Source organism: Pavona decussata, unplaced genomic scaffold (assembly GCF_977016875.1).
Source record: "Pavona decussata unplaced genomic scaffold, jaPavDecu1.1 SCAFFOLD_61, whole genome shotgun sequence".
Lineage (NCBI taxonomy): Eukaryota > Metazoa > Cnidaria > Anthozoa > Scleractinia > Agariciidae > Pavona > Pavona decussata.
In genome coordinates this window covers 1,503,281-1,517,329 of record NW_028145482.1, presented here as the reverse complement: position 1 = coordinate 1,517,329, position 14,049 = coordinate 1,503,281, and the positions used below count along the sequence as shown (strand labels likewise).

The following is a 14,049-nucleotide window of genomic DNA, read 5'->3' as shown; positions in this document are numbered from 1 at the left end:
GACAAGGCGGTTGCATAATAGTTTTTTGTTCACTTTGTTTCGTGACTTGACACATTACGTTACTTTCATCCCCTTTTTAATGAGGGCGTTAGGACTTCCAAACGAGAAAAACACCTTATAAAGTGTGGTAACTGTGCTTCCGTAGTGGGTGCACACCTCGGGGACAAGAAAAATATATTGACCACTCGATTTTCGATTTTTAATCTTATAGTTGTCAAGAGAGTTCAAACAAAAGCCCCTAAACAGCATTGGACAGAAGTTTGCTGAAGCTGGTCGAGCGCTTGAGTGTTTAGATGTGGATAAAGCACGATGCTTGAAGGCCGTCGTAGACAGCAGGCGACTAGCAGAGTGGCTACGCAGTACTATAAAATGTAAGCACAGCTTATATATATCTGCATCCTGGGAAACATTTTATAATATCAGTTAAACTCCAGTCGTAAAAAAAATAGTGCAGTGATCCACACAGGACCCACATGGGTAGACGTGTTGTTTAATTGCTTTCCAAAAGTTTTCACTCCACACGGACTCCCTCAACGCAGAGTGTTGAATATCGGAAAATCCGTAATGAAAAGCTTTCCCAGTTAAGTTACCAAGGTGCAGGTTTCTTGTTTTACAAAACCAGACATAAGAATCGGCAGTATCAGCCACAAAAGTGGCTGATACTGTTAGTAGCGTTGGGAGAAGGCACTGAGAGTTGATGCACTAGCATTTTTTGCAGCGATTATTTTAGTCTTGTTTGAATGTTTTCACAGCGACTCAAGAGCTTAAGGTTCTTGTCGACCTGGCTTTGATCTCAGCTGGTGAAAGTGACATGGAAACTGATCGCATATCCAGCCTCCACACAAGCTGCTTAGGTTTTGCCCCTTTGATCTTCGAACTCAAAGAAAGTCAGGAACACAAAGTTAACTTTGACCAACTGATGAGGGCTTGTGAACCAGTCTGGAAAGCCGTTGAGGCCGATCAAAGATTGCCGCAAAAACTGGTGAGAAATTACTTGCATTCTATCTTTCACGATATATTTTACTCATTGTAATGCCATTTTCGCCTCTAACGAAATTCCGGTAAATGGGATTGTTTCATCACCCCTTTCTAAATTATTGCAATATATAGTTTTTTGTTTGCTGTCCCGAAGCGATTAGTTCCTAAAAGTAATACTGATCTGTAACAAATATGGCTATATCAAACTTGTCCCGCGAAAATGAAGAAGTTGTCATTCAACCATCGATTAATTGTGGGCGAAAAAGGAGCCTGCTTCCCCTAATCTCCTTATCTACAGGAAAAAAAAAAAGAGAATGTTGGAAGAATATGATTCACGTGTTCCTTGTTTAAGGGCAAGCGCACATACATTAAGTGTAAAACACGCTGGGCCTTAAACGTACGTGGACAATCGCGGCAATTTTTAGGTTATTATAAACAACGGTTTGATGGTTGTCAGCGGAAGTATATTGCTCTTTAAGAAGTGAAGAGGACACAGGCAATGATTTATTAAGTATATCGCCTGTCTATTTTGTTTTGTTCGAACCAATCGAGAATCTACAACCTTGATATCGCCATATTTCCTTTTTTCAAATAGTTTGCTAATTTGGGAAAAGCTCGAATAGCTATCAAAAAGTGCCGTTGTTTGAAAAGAGTATTACCATTTGCCCAAACACTCAACAACCGTCATCTTATTGCAACGTACTCATTGAAGACAGCGACAGTCAGCTGAAGCAAATTATAACGTTCCAACTACAAAATACTCTCCAAGAGCTCTAAGTCATTGGTACATACAGTTCAAGTTGTTTTTCTTGAGTAATTTTTGTACAACCCTCAAATTCTTAGTTTAGCTCAGAAGAAACTCAGTCTTTAGCTGGAAAACTACTCCCCAGTATATAAAATATGAAAGAGGGTATACAGGGAAAGAGAGAGGAAGGGAAGGGCAGAGGGAGCGAGCTTGTCGTACTTCCGGAAACGTTTTCTGATTTCAAAATATAAAGTACATTATGGGTAAATTTTAAATTGTACTTTATTTTTTATAGTGTGACACAAGCCGGCATCTGGAATGGCTTAAGACGGTTAAGGAATCACATGGGTCGGTCGCTATGACATCGTTGGTCCAGGCTAAGATGATCAACTCCACTGGTATCTACGTTGTGGGTCAGTTGGCCCCTGAAGATGACGCTTCAACTGAGCATGAGAAACGGTTATCTTTGGAAAATGTGGTTCGTTTGACAGTACCCCCTAAAGATACAGGGGATGATTTGCAGAGTAAAACTTACTCACTTGATGAGCTTAAGGATTTGCAGAGTAAACTGATGCTGATTGCTGGCAAGGCTGAAAAGGGGAAGGATGAGGTAGAGAGATTTGTTAAGGTTAGTAAACGCCGTAGTTTAATAAATAGATCTAGGAAGCCTAATGCCGGTTGTTTCTGTTTAATCTAGAGAAGAGTTATGATCCCTTAGTTTAATTGCAATATAACATGTAAACCCGCCGAATAGGCTACAAGAGCTTGACGCGAGTCTTCTTGTAGCGTATTGTTAGAGCATCCAACCGATGGGCAAAAGGCAATGAGTCTGCTTCCTGTGGTGCCAAGTTGAAATATTAGAGGCTAAAGTACACTAAAACCGATACAAAGGAGTTGTAATCTGTTGTTAGAATGTATTCTGTGCCTTTGAGAGCTTTGTACCCAACAAGACAGCTGATTTGGCGCGATCTGAAACTTTTTGCCAAGCAAATCTTCGGAGAAGCAACTCCAGAAATTAAAGTATAATGCCCCCTTTCAACCCAAATAATTCTACGGTGTCAATGCCCTTTTGCTACATCTTGCAGAACCTTGAAGGCATCATGCGTCTTGCGACGGCCTACATAAACCTTTACGATTCTGGTTTTGTCCATCGGATGCACTGGAGTCAAGAATTTAGCTGCAGCAAAGATCAACGTGAAGGGGAATCAATCGCCGCAGAATTGGCAGCTGCCAGTAAAACCATGGAAGATTGTTTCTCTACCTGGAAGAAAAAGGTCAGCAACGCACGAAAAGAATACCAAGAGCTGAATTTCTTCACCACTCAGCAGTTGATGCTTCTCAGGAAAGAAATAGCCTCCGCTTGCCGCAGGAGTGATCTCCATGTTGATAGTCTACAGGTTCTTACATTACTGGAAAGTGTTCGTCCCAGATTGGAAGCTGGACAGTTAAAAGCCGCAATTCAGCGAGCATTTAAGGACACAGACCTGTTAGACCACACTAAAGGCATGGGTGTCCTTCCATCTTTTAGCCTGACTCCTCGTCAAGCCGAGGTTGACGCTCGCGATACATTGTATCAAAATAACAACTACATAGACAAGCGCCCCTTAACAGTGGGTACATTATCTCAATTACAGCCTGCTTCCGTCAAGAAACCATCGGCAAAAGGCATTTCAAAGGTGCGACGTTTCCTCAATACTGCTGAAGATGAGGGATACTCAGAACAGGTTGCCTTGTCTGCCTTGGCAAGTCTAGGTGTCGGAGCAGAAGAAGACGACTTGTTGCTGTGGTGTTTAGAAGAAGCTGATGACGCTGACCTCGAGTGTCTCTATGAGGAGGCCATACACAACCCTGATATTGCTCGAGAGATTGATGATGATGGCTCAGAGATACAAGAGGAAGAAAACAGGTAAGTATAACTAAAATTGATTCAGTGGTCTCCACATCTATCTTCTGTTTCTCGTCACTCTGGAGGTTTTGGACTATTTAGTCGTCTCCCTGTAAACCATATTTTAGTACATGGTTGCTCCATTCATCCCTGCACCACAAAAACAAACCAGCAGACAAACAAAGACAACAACAGTGAAACAAAACAAAACAGAAAACAAAGAAAACAATCAGGCAAACAAACAAAAAGAGAAAAGTACAAGAAAAAACCGTTTACCTCTTGGACCACTTGACAATGAGATTTTTCAGTATGTAAGAGTCTGCTCTTAATTTCCATTATCTATAAAGGACAGATCATTTGACCAAAGACCATCTTTACTTTTTAAGTAAAAGTTCGTTATTTGGCATTTATAGTGAAACCTTAACTGAGTCAGACAGGTCACTTGAGTCGCCGTCGAAGCTCCCTCAGAACTGCATTGACCAGGAGGAAAGAAGAGACGATGATAATGAGGCAGAGATCAGCGAGTATCTTACTCTTGTTCAGCTGGGAAACATTCTTAGAGAGCTTGCAGTAAAGGGTAAGATTGTCACCAAACAATAGAACTACATTCCTTAAACCTTGGTTATACAGATTAAGAATAGTTATTCCTTTTAATGATTTTTGCTTGACTTTCAGATAAAGGGACAAACCTTCGTGCATTTCCAGCTTTCCTGAAACGAGGGAGACCTAATCTCATGCTTGTTCCCAAAGGTAGGAGGTCACAGAGAAAAGTCGACCTTCGAATTAAGAAAAACATGCTTCATATTTTAGAGACGTAAAGGACGTAAGCAACCATCCAGTTAAGGTTGCCTGATTAAATGACGAGGTCTAACGAACTCAGAATTCCTTCAGGAAGTTGTAACTTGCTGTGAAAGCCCTATGTCATCGTTTGAGTTTGATTTGTTGAAAGAAATGTAAACATTCACTTGCATTGCTCTAGGTGACGTACTTGCCACGGTCCTTGCCCTGTACATGCATGACAAACAGCAGCCTCTACCCAGCCGCGAGGAGGTGCTTATTTGTACGTCTGAGACGACTGCTGAGGAGGTAACGTTCATTAAATCATCATGTCCTTAGTGCATGTACAAAAACCTCTTCTTTTACCTTTGTGGTACATATATCTGAGTTACATTTACCACTTTGCTGCGTTAAATTAAAGAAATCATTTTGAATCGAACACTGGCTTTTCGTAACTTCGTAACAACACCATTTGCATTTGCACATTTGCTTTTCGTGGACACGTGATTTGTGCATGCTTTTGCGAATGTTGTCTCCAGGAATCTTTTATCGCTGTTGCAAATGCCAACTCCACTAGTCTGAAACTCTGCATTCCCTCAGATAGATGCCTCTAAAGATACATGACCTACCTAGTTCTGTTATACACTCGGCGTCCTTGTTTTCAGAGCCTGCAATCTTTGACACAGACCATTAGGACCGTGACTACCAGGGACGAGAAATGTATACTGTGTAATTTAACTCTACCTGATCACAGTAGTCCCCAGGATCCCCATAACCTCTCTAACCGACCTGTCGTCTTTGGTTTGGTGTAGATCGAGCTGTTATGGAGACGAGCTATTGGTGACTTTGCAGGTCGATTCTACTGCCTTGTAAATGCTGACCAATTAGATTTCTCTGTCAGCAAACAGGCAGTAGACATGCTTAGTGTGGTGACACAAGGGCTCGCTGGCAAGACGGGAGAGCGTGAGTACAACCAGATTAGTAATAATGTAGAGATTGTAGGGATCTACTGAATATATCCAAGGTAGACTAGAGATGGGAATTTCGTAAGTTCGTACTCTGTTAAAGTGTCCTAGAACTGGGAATCGATTTATAAAACACAAGAAATGGATTGTGTTAACTTGCGAGTTATATTAATGAGCTTGTAGTAGAGAGCGGTTAGCAATTCCCAAACCACTTTTGGCTCCGTATAAACTAGTGACAAATTGAGACGTGGGGCTCTTAAGTTTTAACTCATGTGCTAGAGTAGATTAAAAAAGGAACGACTTGTAAACTGTTCAATTTTCTTTTGTCGTAGACTTTGGTTTGGTAATAATCTGTAGCAGCGAGAATGAAGACCGTGCCAACATTGTGGCAGCCCTTGATCAGTATCGTGTCGCTGCTCCTCCTTGCCCTTCATCAGGTGACCTCCAAAGCTATCTTAAAAGGCAGTTTCGAATCCCTCCACAACAGTATGGATACATTGACAACAGTAAAATCACTTGGGCTCCAGCTGGGATTTTGGATCCGGAGAAGTAAGTTTTTCTCTTTGCATTCAAGGCAAAAATCGTTGGGTAGTGTAATTTTTTTTCGCTGTTTCCTTGCGGTGTTTCCACCTATGCTGTCTTTGTACCTAGGCTCTGTGTTCGAGTCGTGTCATCGAGTCGAGGAGGCCTGGGAAAAAGTCTGTTCGTTCGTCGCCTGACAGACCAGCTTACTAAACTTGTAAACAACGACATGGTTTTGTCACGTTGCCCAAGCACGTCCTTGCATGTCACGGTACCTCTCCATGGCAATTCAACCAACTCTTCCATGCTTGTTGATTCACTCCTGCCTCACGGAGTCAAGGCGAATGTGCCACTCTCCCGCGTTTTCCATTTGGACGTAGCTCCTACGGTGAGAGCAAATAACTAGTATTACGTAATAAGATCATGTTGCCTTCAGTCATGCTTATTAAACAGATATTGCGAATTATGAACCTGTTGAAAACGCGTTCGGTGCCGCAATGGAAATAAGATAAGCCCCAGACAGTAGATTGAAGTACGAAAGGTAAATTCCAAAATGATGACGTTGAGATCCGGGGATATCGCTTATGCGCCTAAATGTTTGTATTTGTTAACATTTACTTTAACAAATCAGACGTATTTTTAGCATCAGTAGTATTTTCAGTTTTGGATCAGTTGCGCTGAAACCACTTTGCTCAGTTCTTGTGAAGCAGGAAACACGGCATGCTTCTTTGAAGTTTCATTAGAAACTGCAAATGTAGGGTTGAAGTGAATTAAGTTCAATTCCATCAATGGAAAACGAATAGGTTAAATATTAAATGTAATACTGATTTAGAAAGTCCATTTCAGTACCAAATAACTCAAAGTTATCTCAATATTTTCTGAAGGAATTGTCAATAGACCAATAGAAGTGAAGTGGAACTTTCCAAATATTGAAACCCGAGGTGACAACTTTAACACTTAATGTGACAAATCTCATTTCAGTGGTGCGCTGAAAAATAAATGATCCTCGTTTTGTACCTTAGCTATTAAAGCAAATTCCCTAGCACAAAAATAAAGTAACCTATGAAAGCCCAGACAGTGTGACCGCTCATTCAAGGCTCGGTTTATTCTTTTGAAGATGAGACGTGGATTGGACACCCTTCTTTTTAACTTGCTTGTTCTCGGCTCCCTTTGTGACAAAATGGGAAGGTTGTGGAGAAGACGAAGCACAGACTTGTACGTCATCGAGATTACAACAGCTTCCCCCCTCCCCACCGGATTTAGTAGAGAAGAGGAAGCTGAAAGTCGTGAGGTTAGTAAGGACTAGGTTTTGGGGAACAACTGCGTTGCAAATACCAAAGTATGTTGGCTTCAATCTGTGGGTAATGATGTAATTGTTGTTATTTAGACATATATATACATCCACGGCCAAAAGCACGTTTTTCTAAAAGCACATATTTTTCTGCATGCATAAACAGCTCGTTTTTCTCAAAGTACATATTCCTCTGCATACATGACTTTAGTGAGATGGCTGAACGCCTTTTAAGTTATTATTTCGTTAATATGGTTCCTCTATGTTTGTTTTCAGAGACAATCTGGCAGATCCAAGCTATCAAAGCAACCATTCTATGATCTGCTACCTGCTATCTCATGTGCTACTCCAAGAACTGTTTCATGTCGTTTAGCCGCGAAACCAGGTATTTTTTTTATATTTGAGCCATCTAAAGCAGACTTTTTATACGGCAACGTTTTGATAATACATTCTCTACAGATCCGAGTGACCTAAATCCTCTGCTTGATGTCAAAGAATTCGAAAGTCCGCATTTCCAGAGAGTTTACCAGTATCTTAAACTATCAAAGGAAGGAGCAAATATGGACAACTTCACCTTCGTGCCAGGCAACATTGATAAAGACCAAAGGACGTGCCTAACTCTTTTGCTCAGGTTTGTAAAATAAAACCAATTTTCACTTGAAAGGGGTTAGAATCCATGACCCTTGAGTATGAGTAAGTGATTCAGTTCATATTTACTGTGTCCTTTCTCATACTTTCGTGCGATTCATTGGATACCTCTTGTTTCTGTTGTTGCAAGTTGGAAACAATTCTCAGGAATGTATTGCACCTGAAAAAACATTGTCAGTTCTCAATTAGCCTAAGGTGTAGCTAGCGAGGGGACTAGTTTTCAATGAAACTTTTCAAATCTTTAAGGTTAAAACAGAGGCGTTCCAATTACATTTGGAAGGGTCGTAACCAAACACAATCATGTTTTGTTTCACACTTCCATTACCTAGTTTCTTTAACACATAGTTAAGAACATTTTGTGATTTGTTCCCGGTGAAGGGTTTGTTTTGTGAGTACTCGGGCAGGAATAACGACGGTGTATTATTATATGCTGGACTGGCTCTGCGAGCGGGCAAGATGAGTCAATTCCTACGCTGTGATTAGCTACCCTAGAGGGCAAGATGGGACTATCAAGAGAAACACAGTTGTTGATGACAGCCTTCAGTCGACTTGTTAATGGCGATGCCGAAGTGGCCGCTACCAATCTGTTCAGACCGTTGCGTATCAGTCCGTGTATAGTTGAAGAGTAAGCTTTTTCGGTTCATGGCATCTTTCATTCAAAGAATCAACTCGTTATTTTTCCACAGTAACTGCGGGATTCCCGATCCATCCTGGTCAGAAATTCGCCATTTTGTGAGTTTTCTGAATTCCCAGCTTCGAGATTGTGAACAGAGTTTCTTCTGCGACATGGAGCTGATGAGAGCTATTCTGGAAGGTCCTAATGTGGCAAATCTTGAAGGCTTCCGATCATTTGTAGTACGCTTCATGATACAAATGTCAAGGGTAAGTTGTCACTTCTATTAACTCTCAACGATCACAAGTTGGGGGAATGTAACGACGGTGTCAAGCAATATTTTATTGTGAAAGGAAAATTTTTGCCCGTTAAGGACACGCGCCTCTCGCCTTCCTTCTCTAAGGGCGGCTGATCAGCTTTTTTTGAATGTCAGTGATCGACCGTCCTAAGTCCTTTTTTTCCCAGTTTGCAGAGAGTCACAATATAAGGTTGATTTTTTTTTAATGGGAAAAGCACATTAACAAAATATTTATAATTTTAAGTTGAAGCAGGAAGATATAGCATTTTTGTCACGACGCTCCTTGGTTTAAGATTCAAAATGTAAATTTGTCTCATGTTTTTTGAGATGGTTTTGATAATAATTTTTGTCACGCAGGATTTTGCCACACCATCTTTAACGGAAGAGAACACGGTGTTTTTTACGGAAGACAACGCGGAACTCGAACGAAGGGAAATAGAGCAATTTAAACTTAGACGAAGCTGGGAAAGTAGGTGAGAAATAAACAACAAAAAACTAGAAATGTAAACACCAAACATTTTTTCAGCAAAGTGTTCGCAGGGGTGTTTGTTGGTTACACTTATTTTAGGTCTCATTTATGTTTTCGCTTTACAATTCTCATGTTCATTTTTGGACTGGTACTTGAAATAAAAAAGGCGTCATAAACTTACTGAACGGTTTGTTTTCGACTTTGGGTACCAGTGGCATTAGAACAACTGATGGGAGTTAAGCAACGTTTCCATTCTACTGCTTACTGTTTACTGCTTGCATTTTACTGCTTAATCCAGTACTTGTAGTGATGATGATTTGAGGCCTGTCTCCTAGATTTGATGGATACATCATAACTGGTCACGGTACTAAATAAACGTGCACGCTTATGAATATGTTTAAAACAGAAACACAGATTTGAAATGAACCTTGTCTACCTTTTCTGACCTCTCACCTCAGATGTTATTCTGTTCTTCAGCCCACATCCATACTTGTTCTTCAACCAAGACCACATCACGATGACTTTTCTCGGATTCTACATCAATTCTGCTGGTGACCTCGTTGATCCTCAAACAAACAGAACGTTGGAGAGAGGTTTGATGTCCAAACAGTTGCGTAATGGACTGGAGGCACAACGTGTTGATTTTACCGCAAACGCCAATAACTGGAAAAAGTAAATACTAAATAAGCTACATTACCTGTCTCAGGCAAGCCAAGGGGGAATGATATTAAATGGACCTTAAGTTAGCTCTCAGACCATTTCAGAGACCTCCGATTTCACTGCTACGCCAATTTCGAAATCTAAACTCACTTGGCAAACTTCTTTTGTCAATCAAACTTGTTCTGACTTACGTCCGTGCCCAGGAGTAATTTTTCAGGGTCTTTGGCCAGCGATTGCCGGTCCACTTTATACGTCGAAATACATGGTTTTGATTCCTATAAAATGAAATTAAATTCCGTCAAGCTGGAAAAGTTCGATCGGGCCTCTTTTTCAAAGCAGTTCTCTGCGTCCTACAGTATGGTGCCCAATAAGACGTAGTGTTTATTTCATTGTAGGATTGAAAAGATAAATAAATTGTGTTCAGTCATGGGTGCTCAATGGATAAACACCAATCCAGACTTCGATCCAGACCGAGCCTATGAACTGACTACAGACAATGTTAAGAAAATCATGGCCATTCACATGAGGTTTAGGTATGTACTGTGTGTCGCAGGTTTGTTCAACCATTAACACTAATGCTATTTTGTATCTGCTTATAACGCCCGTTTTAAAATAATGTTTACGTCCTCTATAATATTGAACCTATTTTAGAGCCGGAATACTTCTTGATTGCACTTCCAATACTCCTAGTTTAATATCATCAATTTAGTTGTGAGATTATTGAGCAACTTATCGTCAACAGATGCAATATTCCTGTGATCGTGATGGGCGAAACAGGCTGTGGAAAGACGCGCCTAATCCGGTATATGTGCGGACTACAAGCAGGTCCCAATGGACCGCGAAACATGCTGCTTGTTAAGGTTAGTTGGATCAAGTTACGAGAACGCCAGTACATATTTTATAGCAGTAGAAATGAATCAAATAAGGCATTAATGGAACATGATGCATCCAGCCTCTACAAATTTTCTTTAACGTGTTCGGACCTAACAACTTTACCTGTACACGGTGAACCTCTGCATTTTCTGGTCATTGGTTTTACTTAAAGAATTTCTTTCGATCATGACCTCAAATCAAAGAGAATATTACCATAAAGAAACAAGAAAAACACCAATTTTGGAAACTTAAGTCAGATTACAAACGACTAATCTGTGTAAAATACGCAACATTTGACCAAGCTCTCTTAAGAAAAGCATATAAAACAGAGTGGCGTTGTCGTTCGCCTGAAATGCTGTCTCTCGCCTTTACAAGAACCGAGACCCAATGTTTAGTCTCTCCTTCAATGGCTAGGAGTTTAAGTCAAGCTCCAGAAAAACTTTAAATAGTGAGTGAGCATTAAAGTCGAACAGGGTGTGGATTTGCTTCTTATCTGAATGTTGAATAATATTGTAAGCTATTGAAATGCGATATATTAATTACTCCGCAAAACACGACAATCATTGTCCCCGTATGAATTGTTGTTAACTTCTAAGGTTCATGGAGGTACAACATACGAAGACATCGAACTTAAAGTTAAACAGGCAGAAGAGATGGCTCGAGAGAATCAAGACAAGAAAATTGACACAGTTCTGTTCTTTGACGAGGCCAATACTACCGAGGCACTGAGCATGATCAAGGAGGTTATGGTGGACAGAAGAATCCGTGGCCGACGTATTGGCCTTGGCTTGGAAAGGCTCCACTTCATTGCTGCTTGCAATCCTTACAGGAGGTGATAACATTTTAAATGGTCATTCCCATCAACTATTGACTATTACAGAATTATTGGGTTTGGGCAGTCTCGGGTGCTCGTGAGATGTCAAATACGACTTACCAACAAAGATTGTTTACGATCAGGAAAGAAGCCTAAGTTGAGAGAAAGCCTTTGTTTTGTCACATTTTCCTTAAGCTTAAAAGAGTATAGGCTAGTTATGCACTATATGAATGGTAGGATGCCTGTGAGTAATTGTGGGCAGTAATTCGGTTCATAAGCTTTTACCAAACGATGTGGTTAACGTAACGTGACATTTGGGGAGTGGTAGGACAGGCGTGTTCTGCCCAAACATCAATCTGTAGTGAAGGCCGTAAAGATAAAGGCGTATTCGTAAGTAAATGTTCTATATTCATATGCTAAACACAAAAACCTTTCATAGTTGGAAAGCCTATCAATATGTTTTATGGCTGTCTAGTTTTATATGTCTGGGACTGAGAAAGGAAAGGCTCTGCCAGATACCCTTGTCCAACCCCAGTTATTGTGGGGAGAAGAGTTTGGCTGAAAGTTTGTTTTGTATGCATAACCCAAAGCCACATATGACCTGTTATGGGACTGTGTCATCTTCATTATGCCAACTTGTTCTTCTGCCGTTTCTTTACTGTGATTTAGCTGCGTGTCATTTTAAGCGAAATGCTGAATGACCGGAATGAGACATTAACTTTTTACGCCTATTGTTGAAGAATTTCTAATATTGCTACGGAGCTCTTTAAACAAAAAACTCAGTACAGATACAGAACATGGTTAAAACATAAAATAGGCACAATGCCTGGAAAACTGGCCAGGTGTTTGACTTATCAATCCCTCTTATGTCATGCTCAGTTTGTCGATGTAAAGACGTTACTCGGAATTTATGTTAACTTAGAAGGGCTTTATGAATTCAGCCCCAGCGGGCCAACACAGTGATCATCGTAATTATAGAAATGCCTGTGTTCAGAGATGGTATGATTTCACTTATAGGCACACTGACGATATGATTCACAAGCTGGAGTCAGCAGGGCTGGGATACCACGTTAAAACAGAAGAGTCAGACGACCGCCTTGGTATGAAATCAGTTTTTCGAAACGTGACAAACTGAAGCTGTGCGGCAAGGAATACTTCTCTCCTTTGCTGTATTTTGAGCTGCAAGCTTTAAACAGCTCATCCAAGAGATTAACTTAATTAAGATTCTTCTACATGGTGTGATTTGAATGTTCCATACTCCTCCTACGCTACGTACACTTACCTTCTGAGGCTGTTTGCTGTTATTCTAAATTCAAAATTGTATGAACATGTTTAAGTTGAGAATGATGTATTTTCAGTGAGTGACGCAGGCAAACTCGGAAAAAGTAAATCTGAGTGCTCCTATCAGGAGTCGAGCCTAAGACCTTCTGATTACTAGTTCGGATGCTCTACCACTGAGCTACAGGAGACTCGTGGGAGCTACGGCCATTAAACTAGGTCTTTGGGACAAACATCCCGTATACTGTTCGGATTGAATGTCAATGTCAACATATGGGTAGTAGAAGAAAAGAGATGGTATATTTAAAGCCTGGTGAATGAATAAGAATGATGTATTATTCCGTAAGTGACACAGCCGGGCAAACTCATTCATTCACCAGGCTTAAATAGATACCATCGTTCATTCCATGTTAAAGTTGTAGCAAACAAATGAGAATTCGAGCAGCTGGAGGTTGAAAACTGGAAACAAAGTGGTTATGACATTTTTCCTAAATATGGCCCTAATGCTAGTTCATTAACATCAACAAATTTCATTCTGGCAAGGGTATTATGTTGTACATTCATGAAGAAAAAAATAGAGGCGTAACCCTTCTTTAAAGAAAAGCCAAAGATAGCTGTTTCATCGTTCTTTGGTGCCGTCAACTCGTCGTTTTTTTTATTAGACTTTGCATGTTTTTTTGGTGGATTTTTCGTATAACCAGACTCACAGATAAATTTGCATTATTTTATAGGTCATATCCCATTACGTCATCTGGTGTATCGCGTGCATGCTCTTCCAGGGAGTATGCGCCCGCTGATATGGGATTTCGGTCAGTTGAGCCACGAAGTAGAGGGCTTATACATTAATCAGATCGTCAGCCGCTATGTGAGTACTTGTTTTATATACATGTAGGTGTTGCTAATTCACTTGTAAGATTGATAGTGTTTGGTTTTATTAAACCGAAATATCTATGTTAAACAATCTGTCATCGAGCATTTGAATGCCTGTTGATATCTTACACGGGTCATTTTGTTTAAGCTCATTCCATTAAAGAAGAAAAAAAAACAGTATCACAACAGCCGATTGGCTTCAACTACCAAGGAACCTCGAAGAAGTTTGCGTTAACTAAACGTGTGAAACGTGACTTTTAATAGAGTTGTTTTTCATGCCCAAAACTTGTAAACGGCTTATATTATTATTATTATTATTATTATTATTATTATTATTATTATTATTATTATTATTATTATTAT

At 40.2% G+C, this 14,049-nt stretch overlaps 1 protein-coding gene across 4 annotated transcripts in view; it reads left to right on the top strand.

Moving 5' to 3' along the window:
• LOC146479004 (E3 ubiquitin-protein ligase rnf213-alpha-like) overlaps nt 1–14,049 on the top strand; it is a 102,653-nt gene that overhangs the window by 42,482 nt on the left and 46,122 nt on the right. For all 4 annotated transcript variants that reach the window (XM_085111197.1, XM_085111198.1, XM_085111196.1 and 1 more), the window contains 21 exons: nt 212–371; nt 753–982; nt 2,019–2,351; nt 2,809–3,629; nt 4,022–4,185; nt 4,284–4,358; nt 4,588–4,694; nt 5,198–5,348; nt 5,683–5,899; nt 6,002–6,260; nt 6,990–7,163; nt 7,440–7,548; nt 7,623–7,794; nt 8,498–8,693; nt 9,080–9,195; nt 9,669–9,863; nt 10,247–10,384; nt 10,594–10,711; nt 11,321–11,556; nt 12,556–12,638; nt 13,548–13,681. In XM_085111197.1, the coding sequence (XP_084967323.1) occupies nt 212–371; nt 753–982; nt 2,019–2,351; nt 2,809–3,629; nt 4,022–4,185; nt 4,284–4,358; nt 4,588–4,694; nt 5,198–5,348; nt 5,683–5,899; nt 6,002–6,260; nt 6,990–7,163; nt 7,440–7,548; nt 7,623–7,794; nt 8,498–8,693; nt 9,080–9,195; nt 9,669–9,863; nt 10,247–10,384; nt 10,594–10,711; nt 11,321–11,556; nt 12,556–12,638; nt 13,548–13,681 (4,188 nt within the window). The remainder of the gene's footprint in view (nt 1–211; nt 372–752; nt 983–2,018; nt 2,352–2,808; nt 3,630–4,021; nt 4,186–4,283; nt 4,359–4,587; nt 4,695–5,197; nt 5,349–5,682; nt 5,900–6,001; nt 6,261–6,989; nt 7,164–7,439; nt 7,549–7,622; nt 7,795–8,497; nt 8,694–9,079; nt 9,196–9,668; nt 9,864–10,246; nt 10,385–10,593; nt 10,712–11,320; nt 11,557–12,555; nt 12,639–13,547; nt 13,682–14,049) is intronic.